Here is a 24,242-nt window from a genome sequence, read left to right as displayed (position 1 = left end):
AACAGAAAATCTGGGCCTCCAGCATCCACCCAAGGGGCATGGGGTACTAAGGAAGAATGAGTTTCAGAGCTCATGTGATCTGGAAGGAACATGAGCTTCTGGAGACAACGATTAAGTCCAGGTGAGAAGCCAGGTAGCTGTGAAGACCATCAGTGGGCAACCACTCTCCTCCCAATAATTCTACCTCATCTCTAGATATTTTAATTGCCAATAAATCCCCCCTTTTTTGTTTTTGGTAAGGATTAACTGATGTGAGTAGACAATAAGTAGTCCTACAAACTCCAAGTTTAAATCTTTCTTCTCCTTTATAAGTCTTCACGTAAGAACTATTCCAACAATTCATGACTCACTTCCATAAAAACTTTAAGGTTGGGATACCATGAATGTGGAACCATCAGAAATATCTTTTTCGAGGTCTAATAAACTATAGTGGTCCTAGATGAGGACAAGTAGGATTATAAAGACACCATATCATCAAAAAATCAGGGAGGGACATTTAGCCTAGAAAAAACAGGTGTGGGAGGGGTGAACTATACTAATTGTCTTTGAAGGACTATCACAAGAAAGTAGGATTGCATTTGTTTGTTCAGTCCTAGAGGGCAGAACTTAAAGCAAGGGGTAAAAGGAGAGAGACAAGTTAAGGCTTAATATACAGAAAACCTTCCTCTCAGGGAGAGTTCTCCAGAAGCAATACAGACTGCTTTCTGGGACAGGGTTTCCTCCTGAATAGAGATCTCCCAGCAATGGCTGGGCGATCACATGTCAGGTACATTGCAGGCTGGACTCTCATTCATGTTTGGGTTGGACTAGAGTTCCTGAAGTTCCTTTCAAATATTAGATTCTACAGTTCTGTGATAGAGAGAACTTGACAGGGACATATTTGTGGTCTTCAAATATTTGGAGCGTTATCATCGGGAAGGATTTCATATTTTGATTGACCACATAATGGCTAGAAGGCACAGGAAGACAGATTTCAACTCACTATAAAGAAAAACTTCCTAACAATTAGATCTATGAAGAAATAGAATGCGTTGGATCATAATGGGATAAACTCTTTGTGCAAAAACTGGATAGCCATTTGTTTATGATGCTGTAGTGGATACGCATGCATCAGGTATTGAACTAGATGACCTCTAAGATGTTATGATATTTTGATTACAATAGTAATGAGTTTTATAAATTAGTAAAATTTAAAAAAATAAATTCAGTGACTTGTTCTCACCAAAAACTGACTTCCAGATATAGAACTGATGATGAATAGTGAAGACTGAGGCATATTTTCCTTCTTTCTCTCTCTCTCTGTCTTTTTATGGGGAAGGGGATGTAGGGCTAATGCAGGAATTTGATTTACATGACTATACATATTTATAAAGGGTTTTGTTTTTCTTGCTTTCTCAACAGTTGGGGAGGGGGAAATGGGAAAGAGAGAATTTGCAACAGAAAATAAAAATTAAATTTTTTTAAAAGGACATGATTTCAGAGTAGTTTCTCCTGCAAGATTTAAAGACTTCAACATCCAAAAAAGTCCAAATTCCTGTTCTTTTAGTTGTTTTGTCAACAAAAAACACTAAATTGATTTTAAGGGCTTGCTAGAATGGGCAATCTCATTAAAATGCTAACCAAGGCTTTCTCTGTGGAATCACATGGCAGCTGGGACACATACCCTGAAAACTGGAGAGTCTTCAAGGCCCTCATTGCTGCACAGTACAGTGGGGCCCAGGTCCACGTGCTATCCGCACCTCCCCACTTCCACTTTTGTCAGACCAACTGCATCCCTGATTTCCTCTGAAAGTTTCCTGTGGGCAAGGTTCCAGTGTTTGAGGATGATGATGGATTCTGTGTGCTTGAAAGCAATGCCATCACACACTATGTGAATAACAATGACCTTCGAGGCTCTACTCTGGAGGCAGCTGCCCAGGTGATCCAGTGGGTGAGCTTTGCTGACAGTGACATTGTTCTGCCAGCCAGTACCTGCGTGTCCCCCACTCTCAGCATCATGCAACCACAACAAACAGGCCACAGAGAATGCAAAAGGGATGAGGCGAGTACTGGGGCTGCTGGACGCCCACCTGAAGACTCACTTTCCTGGTTGGGGGAGCGTGTGACTGGCTGACATCACAGTTTGTGTGCACCCTCTTGTGGCTCTATAAGCAGGTCCTGCAGTCATCTTTCCATCAGGCTTTTCCCAACATCAACCGCTGGTTTCACATCCACCAGCCCCATTTCCAGGTGGCGTTGAGAGAGGTGAAGCTCTGTGAGAAGATGGCACAGTTTGATGCTAAAAGGTTTGCAGAGAGTCAGACTAAGAAGGAGGCCCCAATAAAAGAGAAGGGACAATGAGAAGAGAAACAGAAGGCTCAGGCTGAGCAGAAGGAAGAGAAGAAGGCAGCTGCAGCCTCTGGCCCCGAGATGGACAAATGTGACCAGGCTCTGGCTGCAGAGCCCAAGGCCAAGGACCTCTTTGCCCACCTGCCCAAGAGTAGCTCTGCATTGGATAAGTTTAAGCGAAAGTACTCCAAAGAGGTCACTGACAGTGGCCCTGCTGTACTTCTGGAAGCACTTTGACCACGATGGCTGGTCTCTGTGGTATACTGAGTACCACTTCCCCCAGGAGCTCAGCTACATCTTCACGAGCTGCAGCCTCATCACTGGAGTGTTCCAGCACCTGGACAAGGTGAGGAAGAACACCTGTGCCAGCATCATCTTTTTTGGCACCAACAGTAGCAGCACCACTTCTGGAGTCTGGGTTTTCTGGGGCCAGGAACTTGCCTTCTCACTAAGTCCAGACTGGCAGGTCAATTATGAGCCCTTCACATGGCATAAGCTGGATCCTGGCAGTGAAGAAGCCCAGACCATGGTCTGAGAGTATTTCTAGGAGGGAGCCTTCCAGCACGTGGGCCGCCTGCTTCTTCCTCTGCAGGGAAGTGCCAGTCATTAAATGAAACTGAACACAGTGGGGGAAAAAAAGTGCTAACCAGAGGGAGACAACAACATAGGACATTTTTTCTTGCACTTAGAAAGTGGGGAACATAGGGAACGTTCTTAAAGTTTTGATATGCACAAACCTCAAGCAGTGGCCAAACCTTCTCCTTTATTTTGAAAATTCAGAGCCTAAAACTTTTCAACAAGGAAATTTATAATCAAGTGAATTTAGAATTAAAAGATGAAGATGGTATCCTATATGGTTTTGATCATACAGAGGAGCTGACCATAAAATACAAGATGCAATACAGCACCCAGCTAATAAGAAGTTCAGGTGAAGTTATACCACTAGTAAGTAAACAAAAGAAATTTTATTAATTTTCTTGGTTAGAAGCAGCTTTGAGAGGTTTTCTGGGAACCTTCACAAGTATTCCATATGATCCAACATTGCACCTAGGATAAGCTAGGTGACACAGGGGGGATATTGAACCAGGCATGGAGTCAGGAAGCATCCATCTCATAAGGGTTGTTATGAGCATCAAATGAGAATATTTGTAAAGTGCTTAACATAATGCCTGGTGCATAGTAAGCACTATATAAACATTAGCTATCATTACTAGTTTGCAGAAATTCTTTATTTCACACACAGTCCACTTGGTGAACTCAAGATGACAAATCTTGTCATACAGAAAGGTTTCAGCTAATACAAAAGAAAACTAAGTTGTGAGGATTAAGAATGTTTCAGTAGAAAGAAAAAGTAAAGTAACTAACAAATTTTCAAACCACATCTTTATGTCCTGCCAAGACAACCCCAATGCTGAAATCCTTAAGGGATGGCATAAAATTTATATCAGAGAATAAAAATTTACCAATAGAAAACTCTACAGATTAAGCACCATTCCTAGGTGACACAGTGGATAGTGCATTAGGCATGGAGTCAGGAAGACATGAATCCAAATCTAGCTTCAGACATTTAACTGTGTAACCTTGGGCAAATCCCTTAACTTTCTGTCTCAGTTTCCTTAACTGTAAAATGGGGATGGATACCTACCTCACAGGGTTGTTATAAGGATCAAATGAGATATTTGTAAAGTGACTGACACATAGAAGGCACTTAATAAATGCTTCTCCCCTTCCATATAGTCATGACTGCAACAGGAATATACAAGCAGATTTACAAATTAAAGACAATATCATTCTGTCTGAGAGTAATGGCAGGTCTCATTATATTCTATGATCACATAAATCCAATATAAAACCAATGGGAGCATTTGCCAAAACTTCAAAAATTAATATAAAAGTTTTTATCAAAGACCTAAAGAATCAGACACCTAGTAGTATAAAAGTCCTTTTGAATGCTCTAATCACAGTATAAAACATTTGAATAATGAAAAAACTTTCAAGCTAATTTAACCTAGACTGCATTGATACAGGATATAGAAAAAAAAACTACTCAGATTACTTAAACCAAATGTAGATGCTTCAGAAAGGTTGATAACTACAGGCCTCATCAATAAATTAAAAAAATTCTCAATCTGTTCAGTATTTATATGTAACTTACTACCATCTCTCACTAGGGATAGCAGAAGTAAAAAAACAGTCTGATCCTCAGTGGTAGAGCTTTCACTCTAATAGGGAATACAATACAAAAAACGGAGCAGATAAAGGCATAGATGATGGTATGCTTATCAAATTGAAGATGATATAATGCTAGGAAGGACAGCTCCAAAAAGACGTCAAAAACCTAGAATGCATTCAACCTAACAGGATAATGTACTTTGCTTATGTTCTAAAGATTTTCTGCAGAAATACTGAAAGACTTAAGCAGATAAATGTTTTTAAAAGACCCAGAGGTTTTAGTGTTTTGCATGATCAGTATGTCAATAGCACAACACAGTAGGAAAAAAAAAACCCTAATGTGTATCATAGAATTTACTAACAGAAGGTTTGTGTTCAGAATGAAGGAAGTGATAATCCTATATCTGGAACTGTATTCGATTCTGGGCACCCTGTTTTAGAAAGAACAGAAACAAAGTGGAATGCTTGAGAACAACCAGGACAGTGAGAGGCCTAGAGACCATGCCATTAAAGCTCAAAGATAACTTAAAGCAGACATGATAACTAAGTTCAAGTGTTTAAAGGCTCATCATGTGGAAGAGGGATTATTTGTTCTACTTGGCCCCAGAGGTAACTAGAAGTAATGAGCAATAAGTTAGAGAAGCAGAATTAAGAAAACAAATTAGAACTGTCCAAAAGTGGCAAAAGCTATTTCAGAGAGTAAGTTCTCTCTTACTATAGGAGGTCTTCCAACAGGGGCTGGATAACCACTCATCAATGATTTTGTAGTGGGGAATCTGTTCAGGTGCCAAGTAATTCCAAGGTGCCCTCCCAATTCTGAAATTTTATGAAAATACCTACATTTTTGGAGAGTTGTTGAGTGGAGAGAAGGACAGAAGAAATTCAGGAGCCTAGAAAGACAAATCTTCTATGAATTATTTGTCTCATAATCCTTTCATTAATCACCCTGCCATAAACACATCTTTTTGTTTTATTTATATATTCGGCCAATGTGAATTTTGATGTGCATTTCTCTTATGCCTGGCTACACTGCACATTTCCTAGGTCAGAGACCTTGTCTAGTATGACATATATAAATCTATATATAAACAAGCACTTACAAATCATACCAAGAGATTAGATACCTAAAGACTGGTACTGAGTTCGTAATCTAATTTGAAGTAATTCATCAGTTATTAGTTTTGGATAAGATAAAGAAAAGTTTATACCTAACAACCTACAGACTCCTAAGATTCCTTAAGTTTTCTCCTTTTAAATTTGTCATTAGTATTCCTAATAGGCTACACAGTGAGAAACTTTGTAGCTTTTGTTTTTGGGTTCTTAGAATGGATGGGAAGGACACTTCATAATTTCTCTCCAAACAAAAAGAATGTGGGCTAAAAATTACTTGGAGCAATTTTTTAGCTTCTCTATTAAAATAAAAAAATTTCAAATAAAATAATTTTCATGCATATATCAAAACACATTTTGCTACTTCCTATACTGGCTAATTTACTGACAGTATATCTTAATAGCTTGTCATTACGACTGTCATTACTGTCAAGCACCTAGGTCAGAGCAGTTTTGCTGCTTTGTACTGTTATAGAACATAAAAGTTTTCTTAAGAAACATGTGTTTATGTGCTGATAAATGACATGTGTAGCTACAGGTAGCTAAATACACCCAAGGGTCACTAAAACTTTCACACAAAAACTGACAGTGTAAGTACAGTTAAGTATTTTCATAAGCGAAATTGTCTACACTGAATAGCTTTCTCCAAACACATCTCTTTTCTTCTTACTTTATTCAGTTCTCATTGTAACAGTTCTATCTATGAACTTGTCAGTAATTCTTTAACTTACTATGTAAACACAGTACTTTTAAGATCAGTCCTTTGCTTTTATTGCGTTGGGGCTCTGACTCAATCCCAGCTTTCACTAGCAACTCCATACCAACGATACTATCGACAAGCATTATTTCTCAATGAGATGTTTAACTCCTCTTGAATGAAGTTTTCTGGGGCTAAATATGAACAAAAATAAAGTTGCTGCTTAAAAACACCTTTCTTGAAATCATAACACTTTAGGTCTATTTTTTTAGAAGCAATTTCTATTTAAATCTTCAAATTAGAACACATTAGGCCTCAAAGAAAGAAAAAAAAAGACGATGAATTTGGAATTTTTACTCCATTACACCTTTGACTACCCTCTACTGGTGATTTACATCTTATCTCTTCTAGAGGTTATACTTATATAAGATTTAGACACATTATTAACTTGTTTACAAGAGGATTTGTGACTTATACTAGTTTAAACTCTTCTATATCATGAAAATTTTATCCCAATAAATAATGCATCCGAAGACCTAATTTTGAGCTCTGCCTTTGTTTATTAATCATTAATTTGCCTAATCTAATTCATCTATATATCAATACAAGATGTAAGAACCAACTTTTCTTACCAAGTCAATTTCTTTCAACATTAAATATCTTTTTCAGTAACATGCACAACATTCTATAGCTTTAGGGAGAGAGACTGTGTTCATTCTGGATCTTAGAAAGTTGCCTGGGACATGAGGTTAAGTGACTTGCCCATGATCACACAGCCAGAATGGTCAAAGGCAGAATTTGAACCACTGGTTTTCTTATTTCCAAGACCAGCTCTCTACCCACAAGACAGACACTGCCCTTTGTGAGTGTTTGTGTATATATGCACACATACAAATACACTTATTTCAAGGACCTGTGATTTTGCCAGACTCCATCAACATAGACAATTATTCTTTGCTTTAGCATATGGTCTTTGGGAATTGTGATGGGCAAAAATTTCATCACACTGTAGCCAACCTGGTGGCTGGCTTATCCAAATTTATCTACGCTGATCCTCGGCTGCAAAGTCTATCACTGGATTCATATCCTAAAACTTTCCAACTTGGTAGAACTTGCCTGAGCTTATGCTCTGCTGGCATATACGTCAAAAACACACACACAATGAGGCAGTGGATGAGGACTTTACTGGAAGACACACACACATAAATATACTTTCCTACGGTACTATCTCGAAACACTCCCTCCATTAGCAACCCAAGAACAAGAAACTTGCTTTGTTCCATTACCTCATACACAATTATCAACATTTTCCAAGGATTTCAATTAATTTCAGTACTAGCAGTCTTCAAATAAAATTAGGTTGCATTTCAAACTGACACTTCCAAAGTCCAAAAATATGAATGGGAGAAAAAAAGTATTAATTTCTATAACTAAAAGATATTTAAAGAAAGGATCAATATATAAATAAAATGCAAAATAAGATGTACTATCAAATAAGTTCATAAAAAGACCTTTATTGAGTTGTTTAAAAATTTAACACTTTAAGTTACATGAGATTTCTATTAACTTAATGTTTTTAAGATGTTTTTTCAAATTTCCTTTTATAAATCATAAGTCAAACATTTTTCTTCACTTCAATAGATTCTATCTGTCATTCTGGGGATGGATAGGCCAATTTTTTAATACAGATGTTCACCAATATGTTATTCTAGATAGTTTCCCAAATTATAGCAAATTGATCTGTAACATAAGTACATTTTCGTGGGGGGAATGAGTGGATATGAATGGCACAAAGAATGTGATAAGACCGTTCCAAAATATATTGTTATCTGTTTAGCATTTGAAGATGTGAAAAAAAATGCACTGCCATTTTAGGAAAAGTCGGAACAAGAGTATCCCAGTTTTACTGAATAGCATTTAGTGGTTTTAAAAGGTATAATCAGAAAATAGACTTCAGGAGAAAAAAAACCTACCAACCTAGACATGGGAAGAACATAGCTTTAATGTTGTAAACTGGCTTCTCAAGCTTGGTCACTGATTATCATCATCATGATCATTATTATTATTATATTGTTCTACACATCAAAATAAAACTACAGTAACTGGTGAAGTTTAACATTTCCTCAATCTATCTTCCTGTGAAGAACTGGTCTAAACTATAGTTGAAAATCTACCAAACAATGACCTCGTTCATCAGCAATATCTAAAAATCTGATATCAAGCTAGTAAGTAAAAAACAATTGATGAGTTTTAACAAACTACTTAAAGTAAATTTTCCAAAAGTAAGATTAAGAGCAAGTAATTTACAGATTCAAGAAGTACAACAAATGATATTGGTCACAGCTAGTCACAGATGCAAAATGATTATCTAATCACTAAGGCTTATTAACAATCATTATGATCAAAGTGAGATGCTAATTCAAATATGGTATTTACAAACTAGATAAGCTGTCCAAATATTATTTCATTACCACACAACACTGGGTTAACCTAAAATTACACTAATTTTTCTTCTCCCTTAATATAAGTAGGAACATGCCAATATGGAAACAAATGCAAATTCCACTTTCACATTAATAGAGAAGTAAAAAATCTTTTGTGTATGTCTCAGATTGTAAAAAAGTTAAAGTACATTTTCCATTTGTTACGAAAAACAAATTACCAAAAGTTTAAATTGATAAAAGTTTAATGTTGACTTACTTATAAAAATGAAAAAATAGTTTTAAACATACACCATACAACTGTCTATCTGATCTTACCGCTGACTAACCATAAGAAGGCTTTTAAGAAAGGGATGGTTGTGTCAAAAACAAAAAACTAACCCAAAGGATGTATGCTGTTTTAAAAATCTCATTTGCAGGGAAACTAGATTCTTGTCCTAGTTTTTAAAGCTAATTACAAAATCCTGTTCCGTAAGTGTCCAGGTATCTTCCAAATTTGTTCTTTTAACAAAACTGTAAAAAAAAGAAAGAAAAAAATTGTGAGATCTCTGTGAATACAAAAACTTAACTACTTTTTACACGAAAGAAAAAGTCTTTCAAAGCCATACATCTTTGGGAAGAAATATTGTACTCTTTGAATAAGTATGATAATTAGTAGTTGTGGATGCTTGTCTCATCTAATTTAGAAATACAATCAAGAATGTATGAGTAAATTAATTTTTAAAATATTTTAAGTTAATATTTAATATAGCAAAACTTTAAATACTTGACAGTTTTAATTAAAATCAAAAGCTAAACATATATGTAATTCTCACTTTGCTAAAAAGTTTATCTTCAAAATCTTAAATGTTGCTCATGTTTGTATTCCTACAGCAATCACTAAGATTTTTGGATAATCACCATATATCTTCGAAAGATTACATATAGTTATCAAACAATCTAGATATGTGGTCAAATATAACACATTTTGGGCATCTCCCTAAAGTCCTTTGGCATAAATGTAGCATGGGGATCCCATCCCCAACTCTAACCTAAGGCTATTGACAAAAATAACTAGTTTTATAAGCACAGATGACAAAAATCTCTGTACCAAGCAGAATAGGGTTTAAAGACTGTTGCTTAGTCATTTCAGTCATATCCAACTCTTCATAACCCCACATTTGGGGTTTTCTTGGCAAAGATACTGAAGTGGTTTGCCATTTCCTTTTCCAGTCCATTTTACAAATAAGGAACTGAGGCAAACAGGGTTAAGTGACTTGCCTAGGGTCACACAGCTAGTAAGTGTCTGAGGCCAGATTTGAACTCAGGAAGATAGTCTTCCTAACTTCAGGCTTGGCCCTCTATGGGTCACCTAGCTGCCCCATAGGGTTTAAGGATAGCACTTCACAACTCAACCTCCTTTTCATTAGGTTGTAAGCTCTTTGACAGCAGGAACCATCTTTTGTATCTTTCTGTCTTGGCACATAGTAGGTACTTAATAAATGTTTACTGACTGATTTACTAGAAGATAGCTATTTTTGAGAATTGCCTAGCCTAAACAATTACAGACATATCTTTAAATGACCTTGAATAGTCATAATTAAAGAGTTTAAATACATATGTTTTAAATGATAATTTTTCCTCAACCATACCAAAAAAAAGAGTGCAAATTTGCACTAACGAATGTTACAAACTACTCACAACTTTAAACAGTAATTTAGTTGCTGAATCACCAAAAACCATTCAAGAAATTAAGTAAAGCATCAATACTGAGGGGGTGGGGTTGCAGTTTGCTGCTCTTAAAGCAGGAAATAGTAATTACAGGCTATGAAATATGTAAGCATGGCCATTAAGTTATAGCTTTAAACTTTAAACTAAACTGAGAGGAGAGGAAAACTGCTTAGGTATCACTAACCACCAAGAAAGTATAGTGAGATATTAACAAAGTAGGAGGATTGCTATTGAAATACTGAGAAACTCAAACAAAATCCAAAAAAAGAGCAAGTTCTAAAACCAATGGCTTCAGCTGTCTACACATACTACAGACAGCTCTCAACACAAAGTTTAGGCTAACCAAAAAAAAAAAAAAAGCAAGATTAACTAGAAATCCTAATTTAAGGAAGTGAACTGACCTCACAGGCATCAGTGAGCCTTGAGGGATGAGTCCCATGATCGGAATGTGGCATAAAGGAAGCCAGAAGGTAAAGACAGGGTTAGGGGCAGGGAAAGGGGAAGTAGTATAATATAATAATACGATATACTCATGCCTAGAGAAATTTTGGGTCAAGACTGATGAAGGAACAAATGGAAGTGACAGTGTTTTCAAAGGATGCTTACAGACCACTGTAGATGAACAGTTTGAAAAGGAATATAAAGCTGGTGCAGTACTGATGGGGACTTCAATTATTAATCCAGTCATCTGCTGGGTCTCTCCCTCTTGAGAAAAGAGAGAAGCCAACTTCTTGACTTAATTGTTAATGTCATACATCAAAAGGAAAGGATCCAATGAGGAGAATTCTATTCTGGATCTTATTCCCACCAACAAGGCACACGCTACAGAATGAAATTATTAAGCCACAAAGCGGAAAAAATTCTAATGAGGACAAAAAATAATTGAAGAAATCAACATGAACACAGAAAACTCACCAACTAACCTAAATTAAAAAAAAATACAGCAGATGGAAAGGAAGAGTCAAAGAAAAAAAGGTGTAGCACGATACACTAAGAATAAATGTCAGGAATGCTAAAGCTCATAACGCACAGAGGCTGGAAAGAAAAGCTGATTACAACAAAAAAGTTTTTTTACTTTGTTTTAAACTAAACTGGGGGAAATAGTGTCTAAGAATAGGGTAGGAGCACTGCACTGCTCAGAGTGAAAGAGTCAATGACCACTGACCATAAAGAGATGGCCAAGCTGCTTGATTCTTATTTGGCATCTGTTTGCCCTGAAAAGACCTTTGGAAAGGACAGAATAGTGGCTGATAGGAAATTTATACCCAAGATAAAGGAGGTAATTAGTAAAGGATCCCTTAATTGCTCCTGAGCTACTGTCACCAAACCCCCCCCCCCCAAACTATATCCCAAAGTATTGAAAAAAGCAATGTCATTGCTAAAATGTCAGGAAAATAGATTTTAAACAAGATGTTTGATAGAGCATCTTATGTGGCTATTGTGGCAAAGGTGGAGAGACATGGGCTAAAAAAATGGTATAATTAGATAGATTTTGAACTAGTTGAATGACTAGACTCAAACAGTCATTAAAGGTTCCGTGTCAACTTGGAAGGTCTCCAGTGAACTGTGCTAGGGATCTGTGCTTAGTTTTGTGTTTAACATTTTCAATCACGACTTGGACAAAGGCATTCCTCATCTGTAAAATGAGGCAAACCACTAGTAAGTATCTTTGCCAAGAAAACCCCAAATGGAGCCTCGAAGAGTTGGACAAAACTGAAACAACGAAAGAGGAAAACAAAAGGTATCTTTATCAAATCTGAGGAGGGATAGATAACAAAGTGGATGACTGTATCAGGATCCAAAAAGAATGACAGAGAACTGAGATGACTAACACAATTAAATTAAATAGATATAAATGTAAAATCACACACTTGGGATTAAGAAATCAACTTAAGTATAAATTGAAGGAGGTATGGTTAAATATTAGTTTGGTCAAAAAAGATGGGGGTAAAATTTAGTGAGCTGCAAGCTGGATATGAGTCAGTGATGTGATATAGCTGCCAAAACAGGTGGTGAGATCTTGTATGTTCTGAGAAGAATATCTACCAGGAATGAGATAGTTAAGTAGAAATGTATTCTGCTCTGGGCACCTGGAATATTGTTTTCAATTCAGCTCACAATATTTTAGGAAACATATTGATACACTAGAGAGTTCCAAGAAGAAAGAAATCAGCACAGTGTCTTGCAATTATAAGGACCTACTGAAAAAATTAGGGATGTTTACAATGGAGCAAGACACTTATGATTGCCAGACGTACTGTAATGGGAATTCTCATTTGGGTATAATTTTAATGAGATGGAAACAAGGCCCCCTTCAACTCTGAAATTCTGTGATTCTAGAATTCCTTCTGCCAGTAAGAGAGAACATAATAGCTAAACACAAGAAGTTACCAATTATTTTATTTATGCTAATCCTCCAATGATAATCAGATAAATGGAATAGTTTTAGGGGGGGAAAAACATTTTATTCAGGGAGGAACTTACATGTCTAAGGTAAAAGATTAACTGAGTGATTTCCAAAGTAGGCATACCTATAGCTTTAAAAAGAGCTGGTTATTTATATAGTAGTTCAGTTATATATATGAAAAAAAAACAGAAAAAAAACCCTAAAGCCATACCTTCCATCTATTTCCACATTCATTACAGACAACAAACGTTGTCATAGGTTCATCAGCACTGCGGGTTTGAACCTGACCAGGAAAAAAAAATCAAGAATGATATACTAGTACCTTTTACAGTGATCATTACATCTGAGTTAATTGTAAAGATTTTACAGCACCAAAATAAATGTCATAAGGATAAAGTAAAGCATAGACTAGGAAAAAATCGTTTCATCAAATACTTCTGATATCCAAGACATAAAAAATATTAATACAAACATTAAGATAAAGAGTCATCCCCCAATTATTCGAATGGTCAAAAAATAGAAACAATCCTCAAAGAAGAGCTGCAAAATATTAATAACTATATGAAAGACTGCTGATAGTAAGAGAAATACAAATCAAAACAACTCCGGAATTTTCACCTCACATCCAGCAAAATAACAAAGATGATGAAAAACTAATATTTGGAATTATGTTTTTTAAAAAGTGACTAAAATGCCTATATACTTTGACCCAGAGAACTTAGTACAAGTATATAACTTAAGGAAGTCACTTATAGAAAGAAAAATCCCATGATATCAAAATATTCATAGCAGCATGTTTATAGTAACAAAGAACTAGAATTAGGAAACAAATTAGAAACTAGTTAAACTGTGATGCTAATAGGACATTAGTATTTGTAAGAAACAACACAAAAGCTACAGATAAATGTGGAAAGTCTTAAATGAAATGACACAGATGACGTAAACAGAACCAGGTAAACAATAAAAAATGACATTTTTGTAAATAACAAAAACTTGAAACTGAACACCGCATAACTATAAAGACCAAGCTAAAAATATGCAATTTAGATAAATCATATACCAAAAAAGTTAAACTATGTGTTAAGACACAAGACAAGGAGTTCTAGTCATGGATTATCATACTAAATAAATTATTAAATACTCAAATTAACTGGAAAATTCTGTTCCTCGATCATATCAATGAACTAACCTGTAATTGTAATTGTTTTTTTGGTGGTGTTTTTAATACAAAAACCTCAGGATGTCTATATGTCTAACATGTAAAAAAAGGAAGTAAATGTAAACTGCCAGTTATAAAATAGTAATTTTTACACATACCCAAATGCATAGGTTCAGAGAACAAAGGAGTCAGTATCTTTTTTTTTCCCCCTTAAGGCCAACTGGGGTTAAATGACTTTCCCAGGGTCACATAGCTTAGTAAGTGTCAAGTGTTTGGTCTGAGGCTGGATTTGAACTCAGGTCCTCCTGATTTCAGGACCAGCGCTCCATCCACTGCACCACCTAGCTGCCCCAAGAGTCAGTATCTTCTTAAAAAATACGAAGTACACTAATATATTATTAGGGCTTTACTTTAAATGATTGTGATTTCAAAAGCGTGAGTACTTCCCCCACTGATGCATAATCTAACTCTTCTTTACCTAATATGCATAATTTTTCAATAAATTTTATCATAAATCAAAGAGGGCCACTAAAGCCTTTTGTTATTTGTTTAGTTTTGCTTTGTGGATTACTGTGATCAAAAAATTTGCCACCCATTGGTCCTTCTGAATTGAAAAAATAAAAGTACAAGTATTAGACTATATTAAGTTTTAAAAAACCACTAATTTAAAGCAAAAGAATGTATAAAAATCACTAACATCAGGGAACAAGCACTAGATCTGTGATTTTTTTGACACAGAGAACTCCCAGCTGAGAAAGTTCTCTCTACCAATGTAAATCAATGCCTTCTCTGCAGCTATAGTCTTAGATAACTGCTTAGAGCACTAAAAGGTTAAGCGATCTGCCCAGTCACATAGTAAGTAAACATCAGAGGCAGTACCTGAAGACACGATTTTCTGATCAGTTCTCTATCCACTATGACACAGAGCTTCAATATGCCTCCCTCTACAAATGACATTATATATGTGATATTTATGCAAATTAGCCATTTTATAAATTCAACAAGTTCTCAAAGTCAGAGAAAGCAGGAACACAGTAGTTTTCAGTTTTGTTATTAATTTGAAATTTCTATCTAGTAGGAATTCTGCCTCTATTTCAATTCACTTCCAGATTAGGCTGGAACTCTTCAATGTTATAAAAGAATTCTCAGTATCTTATAAAAATTACAACTTTTTAAAAGAAAAATTTTTTTTCAAACTTAACTGAACTATGCTAAGTCAATTTTACTAAATGAGGAATTTTTAGGATTTCTAAAAGTGAAATAGAAAAACATAAAGGAATAGTCAGGTACCTGTGTATAAGTACAGTTCTTCTTTTTACATTTGCCGCATGTAAACAGGTCAGTTTGGGTCCCACCTGTCTTAGCCATTTGATGTTCTCTAATTGCTTCTTTGGTCAGGTTTTTACGCATCTCCTTAAGTTCATCACTAGCCATTTCCTAGGAGGAATATAGTAGTACAAACTCCTCAGGTACAGCATTTTTAATCTATCAGATAGTTTTATCTATTAATGTAAAAATAATATAAAACTGTACATTCATCAATTAGAAATATCAATTAGAAATGATACTAATTTTAAGAATATGAAAAGTTAAGCAGTTATGGATCACCTACCAATTCCTTCAATCATTGTGAAAATGTTTATGCCAATGATTAACTTAATTTATAACCATGTTTTTAAAAGGCAGAAAATATCAACCTATAATAGTGTACAAAATTTATATGAAACTATACAACAGCTCCAACTTCAAAAGCATTATTTTAACATCACTGCAGCTGTCATTTATTTTTTAAAACTCTTAATATTTTGAGAAAAAAAAGGCAACCACATACATGCTAACTTATCCGATAAGAAATATGGCTTATACATTCAACTTTCCAATTCTATATGGCTTCACAATGAACACAACAGTTGGCAACTGTATTATTTAAGTAACAAATTACTTAAGAACTGGTGGTAGACAGAATCCAAGTGTAATGCAACAAATGGATTTTTTAAAACAACATACCATGAAAATCTAATAGAAATACTCAGGATCCAAGATTTAGTGCTAAAATGGACCATAGAGGTCATCTAGTCCAAACCCTTCATTTTACTGATTAAGAACTAACACCCAAAGAGGTTAAATGATTTTGCCCATAATCTCACGATATAAATGTAAATGTCAGATCCAGGATGTGAACCAAGGATCTCTAATTCCAAATCTTTTCATTGAACCACACTGTCCCTTCATTTTAGTTTAACATATAGTAGCCAGATATAAAACATGACTTAGGAAGACTCTGAAGGCATTTATAGCTGAAATGACAGTAAATTCTGAACCTCATAAAGTCACAGGGATTATACAAACCACATTTCCAAAAAAATCTTTTTAACTTTTTAAAACTTAGCTTCTGAAAATATCAGAGAGTAGTTTAGAAATTGTTTATATTTAATCAAGTATAAAGATTTGTGAAGTCAAAGGAAATAAATGTAGGTTAGCAAATTCAAATTTACTTACCTCTGCCGTCATTCTAGCAAACAAATCTGGAGGTATGTTCCCACACAGTACATTTTTCCTTAAATTTGGATTCTTTGCATCCTTGAGATTTGCTATTCTACTTCGTACCCTATTTTTATATTTCATGTCCGTGTTCCGTAACTCCTGATATATAGGTATTATGCAGTTAAGGAATATGATATTAACCAGGATGTTATTTAACTATACTATTATCAAAAAAAGATGGCAGCTTCTTATGTTTCTAATTGGTCCACAAAAGCTAATCATAATTCAGATTAAAATAGAGAATGTTAAATACTATAGTCCTTTTATCTTTCTCTATATTCAGGAAATAATCACTATCACAACTTAGATAACATCAGTCAATGAACATTTTATTAAGTACTTCCGATGTGCCAGACATTGTACTAAACACCGGGGATACAAAGAAAAACCATAACAATTCCTGCCCCCAGGGATCTCACATTCTAAAGTGGAACACAACTAAGAAGTAACTAGGTACACAAAAGATATGTAGAATGGATGGAAGGTAATCTCATAGAGGAAAAATACTAACATCTGGGGGACTCAGAAAGGCCTCCTGCAGAAGGCAGGATTTGAGCTTACTCCTGAAGCAAGCCTGGATGTAATGGTGAGGAGGTAAAATATTGAAGGTATAAGGGAGAGCTAGTGCAAAGGCACAGAGAAGGGATACCAAGTGTCTCGTGCAAGGAACAGCAAGTGCAGATGGACCACAGAGGGCCAAAGAGGCAAATTTAGTGCAATAAAGAGGTAATTAACAGTCAGGTAGAGTAAGAGCTTTAAACGCAAAAAGAAGTCTTTCATACCAGATGCCAAAAGTAGTAGTTTATTAAGAATGTAGGGAGGAGGAGTGTATATGACATAGACAGACATAGGTCTTTAGTGTGAGGGAGTGAGAGAGACCAATACTTTAGTAAATGACTTTGGCAGCTGAGTAGAGGAGGGATTGGAGTGGGGAAAGAATGAAGGCAGGGAGATAAATTATAACGTATTCCAAAAGTTCAAGTTAAAAGTGATAAAAACCTGAACCACGGTGGTGGGTTTTGTAAGTGGAGAGAAAATTTTAAGGCGGCAAAAATGACATGATTAGAAAAAAAAAATACTTTATGTGGTGAAAGTGATAGGGAATAGTCAAGAGATACTGAAGTGGCACCCCTAGATGACAAAGATGATGGTGGTGCCCTTGGCATTCTGAAATGTCTACAGGAAATTTGGTTCAAGATGTCCAAAAGACAGCTGGAAATACAAGACTGGAGAGGACAGAGTAGGGCTGTGTATATATTTGAATTAATCATCAGATGGAGACAAATGAGCCCATAGGCACAGATGTCATGGGTTCTGTGCTTATGTATCCCTATCTATTTATGGATACAAAGAAGAGGGACAGATTTTAAGTAGTCTACGACTTTGATGGGGGAAAAAAATTACATCTTTATTTTCTAACCTCTAACTGAAATCTAGCATTTCCTTCAATTATGAAGGTAGGTAACAAGTTATTATTCTGAAAAGGGGCCCTTAGGCTTTACTCAAGTGCCAAAGAGTCAACGATACAAAAAAAGGTTAAGAGCCCACTGTAAAGAGGAAAAAGAGAAGAGGGGCTGGGACAGGCCTGGGGGACACTCCCAGTTAGAACATCCTGTAAAGAAAATTGACTTCACAAGCAAAAATAATTTATCCTGAAAGGCCAAGTATAATCTTACAGGGAAAAATGAGCCTTTAGCAGAACAGAGGCTTTTCAAGAACTTCTAATGAAAAGTTAAGAGCTAAGTAAGAACTACTGAATATAAAAATAAGAGTCCAAAGAAACTTAGAAAGTAAATTTATTTGAATAGTTGGAAGGAATTGCATGATGATTTAGTGCTAATATTCTAATGGGTGATGAAGAAGAGACAAGTGTCCCCTTAGAACCTAAAGGTCTTCAAAGGGTTATGAGGGGGTGAAATAAGAAAAACTGAAGTGGACTGGTCCTGTTCTGAAGGTCTGAAGAGAAGGGGAAGGGAGAGTAAAAGGATTACACCAGTGCAGAAAGAAGGAAAAGGGTGGAACCTGCTATTTCTTGTAACTGAGGTATAAAGGGAAGAATATACATAGGGGTTGAGGGAGCAGTCATTAGATGAACTGCTCTCTTATCTGAAACAGACAAAGGAAGGTTGAACACACATATCAACACATACAGTTTGGTGCAGAAATACATAAAATTGAATAGAGAAACAAGGATAAGCAGAGGACATTATGAAAGAGGATAAAAATCAAGGGGGAAGGGGGGCACAACAAAGAACCAGAATCTAAGGGATTGGGGAATAGCTGAACACATTTATGGTATACGAATATAATGGAATATTGGTTCACTGTAAGAAATCACTAAAGATGATTTCAGAGAATCCTGAGGAGTGTGAAATGATGAAAACTGAAGTGAGCAGAACTGGAAGAACATTGTAAAGAAAAACAACTTTGAAAGACTTAAGAACTCTGATCAATGCAATGAACAATTATATCTTCAGAGTGTTTATGATGAAACATATTACCCACTTTTTGACAGAAATGTTAATGGATTCAAGGTGCCAGAAAAAGATAGAAATTAGCGTCTGTGAATATGGCCACTAAACAGATTCCTTTTGATTTAACTGTACTTATTACAAGGTGTTTTGTTTTGTTTAAACTTTCTTTTGGTTTTTGACTGATCTGTTTGGAAAAAAAGCAGGGAGTAGTGATGCCAAAAAAAAAAGAGACACTGAAATATTTTTAAATGCATAGCAGAGAACAGAGTGGAAGTGCATTCAGAAGGAAGCACAGATGAGCAGGGCTGTTTGAAGAGTAGCATATACTTTTTGAAAGAAGAAGGCAGATAGAAATTTGTAGTTTAGTGGGCAACTCTTTTGTATTCTGCTGTGTACCTGGGAATTTCTTTTTGGGGGGGGGAGGATGTTTGCATTAGTAATAAAAATAAAATTAATTTTTAAAAAATATCAACTTTCATAGGTTCAATTATCATCTCCTTGTAGATGGATTCCCGAACCTATGTTTTTTTTAAAGGGACCGCTGGAAACTTTGGAAATAGAAATTTTATTTAAATGATGAGGTTAGAAGCCAGAGGAAGTGAAGGAACCTAGCAAGTGAGGAAGGAGGACTAGTAGATTGTCTTGCCACAGTGACAGCCCAATTGAGATTAGAGAACATAAATTTGGGAAGGACCTGGTAAGCATGGTTTTGTGATTTCCTGCAGCTCTGTGCAGCAACCCATGAAGAGGAATAAAGGAAGTGGTTGATGGGAGTGACCAAGGCTTAGGGATTTGTTAAGGCATGATTGGCAGTGATAGCACAGTGAGTCAAAGGATGTGAGAAAAGAGGACAGTATAGTGTTGAACTGGTTTACAAAGGGGTTCAAAATATGGAAGAGAGGAGAGTGTAGCCAGTACAAGGGTGATGGATTGGAAAAAGCAAAACAAAACAGAAAGATGGAAGGAATGGAAGTCCTGGTAAAGAAAAAAGGGGGGGAGGCACTACAGATTGTAAGACATAGGGAAAGAAGTATTAGATCGACAGCTCCTTGAGAAAAGGTACTGTCTTTTGTCTCTTTGTATCCTAAGTACTTAGCATAGTGCCTGGGACATAATATGCACTTAATAAATGTTTACTGACTTAACTATAATCAGATAAAGGAATTTCAGAGTCAAAACATAGAAGGAAAAGATTTGGTGGGTTATGGTTACACCAAAGGTATAACCGTCTATGCAAGTAGTTGAAGTAAAGGAGGTCTTGAGTAGATTAAGCAAAGAGGAAGTTAGGGTATTTGAAGGAAAATCAATATGTTGGAGTCCCTTAGTGTGATGCTAGAAGTTAGGGTGGAAAAAAAGAGCTTGACACTCAAAAGGAGAGTATCTTGGGAGTCAATAGATAAAAAGGCCACTGGAATCCAGACTGGGTTATGAATGTTGAATGTGGATAGTGTGAAGTTCAAAGGAAGAAGTAGAAAAGGTCTGGAAGTTGTAAGACGGTTGAAGAGGAAAGGAATATTCTGATTTCATCACCATCAACAGTGAGTTGAAGAGTATGAGATAAAATATAGCCAGTATTAGAGACGGTGCTAAGGGAAGTAGTGTTGTTCTGAGCATCAGGTCTCAATCAGTACCAGAAAATGGTTAGATAAAGGAAGACATTTAAGATGAAAGGCAGTTTGTTCACTATGGAGCAAGCAAGCCAGAGGACACAATGGAAAGGGCAGGCATATCTGAAGTAGGATAATATTTGAGGAGTTGAGGTGTTTTCACTGAATAAAATGAGTACTAATCTCCTCCCCAAGAGCTATGAAAACACACAAAGTTTAAGAAAATAATTTTCTTTACCAAGCCATACATAAAAGATTTCTTGACAATACATTTAGAGTGAACATAAAAATTACAGTGAACCTAGTATTGTAGTAAGAAAGAATGAAAAAAAAAATCACACTGCATCACTTCTATGTGCCTTACTTCTAAGTGATAATGCATTAAAAAAAAGAGGACAAATGTTGGTGTTAGCTCTAACATCCAACTCTCACTCTAAAATAGTCTCAAATGAGGTGTTATGTTGTGAGATTTCTATCTGACATTTGTGAAACCCTATAAAAGAAGATCTAAAATTAGAAGATGATTGGTACAAATATTCAACTTAGGCTAAACTACTCTAAATTACATTCTCAAAGGATATCTTCCTCAATCTGAGATCCCAGCTCTTCTTCATCAGCCCCAATAGCAATGTAGTCATCTGAAAATAATTTTTAAAAGTTCATAAGTTCATAGTTTTCTTAAAGTATTTGGAAAGAATTCCTGAGAAAGGGAAATCTTACAGTGAAATAATTCAATTTCACACTAAGTATTTATCAAGCTCTTACTAATTTAGAAACCAATATGTTAAGTGTTGTGAAGGCTACAAAGATGAAAATATGATGCTTGCCCACAAGAATTTTATAATTACCTATAAAAATAGTTTTTATATTATTATCTCTACCGCCATCTATCACTACCTAATGTTTTGATCTTTAAGCAATATTTATACATTTCTTTCAATATGAGTGTTGAAATGAAATGCCCTAAGAGCAAAAACCGTAGTTAGTCTAAAAGCTTCAATATTACTAAATAATATACAATAAATAATTTCACAACATTGTTAATGATTCTATAATCAATTAACTTCTACTAACCTCCACCCAAAAACATATCTAACAAGAGGTCGCATCCAGGCTTTGCCTGAAGACCCTCCAGCAAAGGAAACCCACTCCTTCCCAAGGGAGCCCACTATACTTAGATAACTTCAATCATTAGCAAAGTTTTTCTAAGGTCAAACCTAAATTCAATTCTATAACTTCTGCCCACTGCTTCTAATTCCGCACTCTGGGCCCAAGGAGAAAAAAAAAATCTAATCCTCCTTTCAAGTGAAAACCTGCAAATACTTAGAGTTGTTGAATCTCCCTGAAGTCTTTTCTTCTCCAGACTAACCATTCCAGTTCCCTCTTATGACAAGATATGAAGGTCTTTAATCAACTTTGTTGATTTGTTCTGGATATTCTAAAAATCACTGTCTTTCCTAGAACTGAATACTATGCTCCAAATGCAGTCTGACTAGAATTGAGTATAATGGAACTATTACCTCTAGTCTTGGACACTATACTTCTCTCTTAATTCACCCTAAGAGCATATTTCTTTTTTTTGGCAAAGACAATTTTAGTATCTGTGATCCTCGTAACTAGGAATTAATATTTGGGTAGCTAGGTGGCACAGTGGATAGAGTACTGGGCCTGGAGTGAGAAGACTCATCTTCTTGAGTTCAAATCTGACCTCAGACACTTACTAGCTGTGTGACTCTCGGCAAGTCACTTAACCCTGTTTGCCTCAGTTTCCTCATCTGTAAAATGAGCTGGAGAAGAAAATGGCAAGCCACTCCAGTATCTTTGCCAAGAAAACCCCAAATGGGGTCATGAAGAATCAGACGTAACTGAAACAACTGAACGACAACAAAATACTTTTGTAAAAGTCAATATTGACAAGGTAAATCTGTCCATTATTTTAAAAATTGTAATATAAATAGAAATTATTATGTACATAAGTTTCTTCAAAACAGTAAAAATTAAAATAGTAAAAATTCTATCTTACATTGTACCTATTTGTCAGTAACAGATAAATGCCAAAAAGGCATAAGTATTGTGGTTCAGTGGAAAGATCAATGGACTTGGAGTCAGGCAAACTTCAGTTCAGATCCTGGCCCTGACAACTATTGGCTATGTGGCCTTTGGCATGCCTCTTCAACTCTTGGAGCCTATTTTGCCAAAGTAGTCAGAAGGCGATAGGAGATACTTTAGGGATCAGCCTCCAGCATCTAGACTGGGTGATAAATTTGGACAGTGTGAACCTCAAAGGAGAAAAGATGATTCTGTGACAGTAGCAGAGGATGACTCTGGAGGCAGCAATGTTGAGTAAGAAGGGTTCCTGAAAGAATATGAAAGGAATGTATGACCAGGACTAGAAAAGGTGGCTAGGAAAGCAATGACACCCAGAAGGAGCCAGATCTCCATCAATGCCAAAAGATGGCAGGAGTAAGAAAGGAAGACATCTAAGATGAAAGTAAAATGTATTCTGGAACCAGTGGTGCAGAAGGCACACTGCAAGAGCTGGGCAGATCTTACCTCCTGTTCTGAGGGCTGTAGCAAGCATCTCTCGGCACTTCATTCGAACTGAATCTGAAGTGCTTGGTGCCCGGGGAAAAGATGGAATGAAGGAATCAGAAGCATTTGTCTCTTCCTTTCTGTTGCTTGCATTGCTACTGGAGCTACTAAAATAGACAAAAATCAGGAAAAAGTTGTCTTAAAGCAATTTGTTTCCTTGCTATCATTTTCAGTAAAAACAATACTTTTGAATTAAATGAAGCAGAAATTCAGAGTATCTGCAATAGAGCCTTTTATGATTAAATAGGAACAAAACGCCTAGAAGTAGAGGAATTAGGGGATCTTACACCTTTTCGTCCTACCATAAAAGTACAAAGGTTAAAATCATAGTAAATGCATTAGTACTGCAATTACATAAGACCAAAATATTTTATGCCAACCCTAATCAGCCTAAGTAATAGATCTCTTAAGTATACTAAAATAAAAATTACAGTTCATTACAATGTCACACTAAAGAAGTTTGGTCCTCTGAAAAAGGAAGTTATTTTAATGAAAACATCATCAGAAGACAAATAAGAACATCCTAGCTCTAAATTAGTACTAGATGTCCTTTCAAGAGAACAGTGTAAGCAGAGACTGTTCCACATAGGTAGCAAATGAGAATACAGTTAAATCACTCCCTTCAGGCAAAAAGCCATAAGTAGTTAGAAGTGGGTAGTGATGGAGGACAAAAATCTACTTAATTTTCTCTTCAGAAAAACCTACTGAAACAAGTACTTTAGTGAATATAAAGAGTATCTCTCACCCAATTTAACCATACCAACTACTTCAGATGAACTTTTTCTACTAGATTCTCACCAAAAATAGGTACTCTGCAAAGCTCTTTCCAAGTGAGATCATCTGTTTGCCTGTTTCAGTTACAACTTCAAAACAGACAGCAACCATTTTTACCCATCTAGTCTCCCTTTGCAATTCACTGTTTATAACATTTAAAACTGCTATTTCTACATGGTAGAGTTCCTTGCTGTTCACTAAAACAAGGCAAACTTCCTGATCACTAC

The 24,242-nt window shown here is 35.8% G+C and overlaps 1 protein-coding gene and 2 pseudogenes across 2 annotated transcripts in view; 2 read left to right on the top strand and 1 right to left on the bottom strand.

Annotated features, from left to right (window-relative positions):
- The first annotated feature begins 1,594 nt into the window (after positions 1 to 1,594).
- On the top strand, positions 1,595 to 2,938 carry LOC110221388 (elongation factor 1-gamma pseudogene; annotated as a pseudogene).
- Positions 2,939 to 3,814, top strand: LOC110221389 (CYFIP-related Rac1 interactor B pseudogene; annotated as a pseudogene).
- A 3,987-nt stretch (positions 3,815 to 7,801) lies between these two features.
- TCEA1 (transcription elongation factor A1) overlaps positions 7,802 to 24,242 on the bottom strand; it is a 35,162-nt gene continuing 18,721 nt past the window's right edge. For both annotated transcript variants that reach the window (XM_021005921.1, XM_078153416.1), the window contains exons 5-10: positions 23,203 to 23,348; positions 21,231 to 21,287; positions 16,524 to 16,678; positions 15,315 to 15,461; positions 13,077 to 13,148; positions 7,802 to 9,261 (exon numbers count right to left, since the gene is read on the bottom strand). In XM_021005921.1, coding sequence (XP_020861580.1) covers positions 9,253 to 9,261; positions 13,077 to 13,148; positions 15,315 to 15,461; positions 16,524 to 16,678; positions 21,231 to 21,287; positions 23,203 to 23,348 — 586 coding nt within the window. In that variant the 3' untranslated portion in view covers positions 7,802 to 9,252. The remainder of the gene's footprint in view (positions 9,262 to 13,076; positions 13,149 to 15,314; positions 15,462 to 16,523; positions 16,679 to 21,230; positions 21,288 to 23,202; positions 23,349 to 24,242) is intronic.

Source organism: Phascolarctos cinereus, unplaced genomic scaffold (assembly GCF_003287225.1).
Source record: "Phascolarctos cinereus isolate Bilbo 61053 unplaced genomic scaffold, phaCin_HiC Scaffold_4;HRSCAF=312, whole genome shotgun sequence".
NCBI classification, from domain to species: Eukaryota; Metazoa; Chordata; class Mammalia; order Diprotodontia; family Phascolarctidae; genus Phascolarctos; species Phascolarctos cinereus.
The sequence above is the reverse complement of the archived record's forward strand: the minus strand, read 5'-3'. Positions and strand labels throughout refer to the sequence as shown.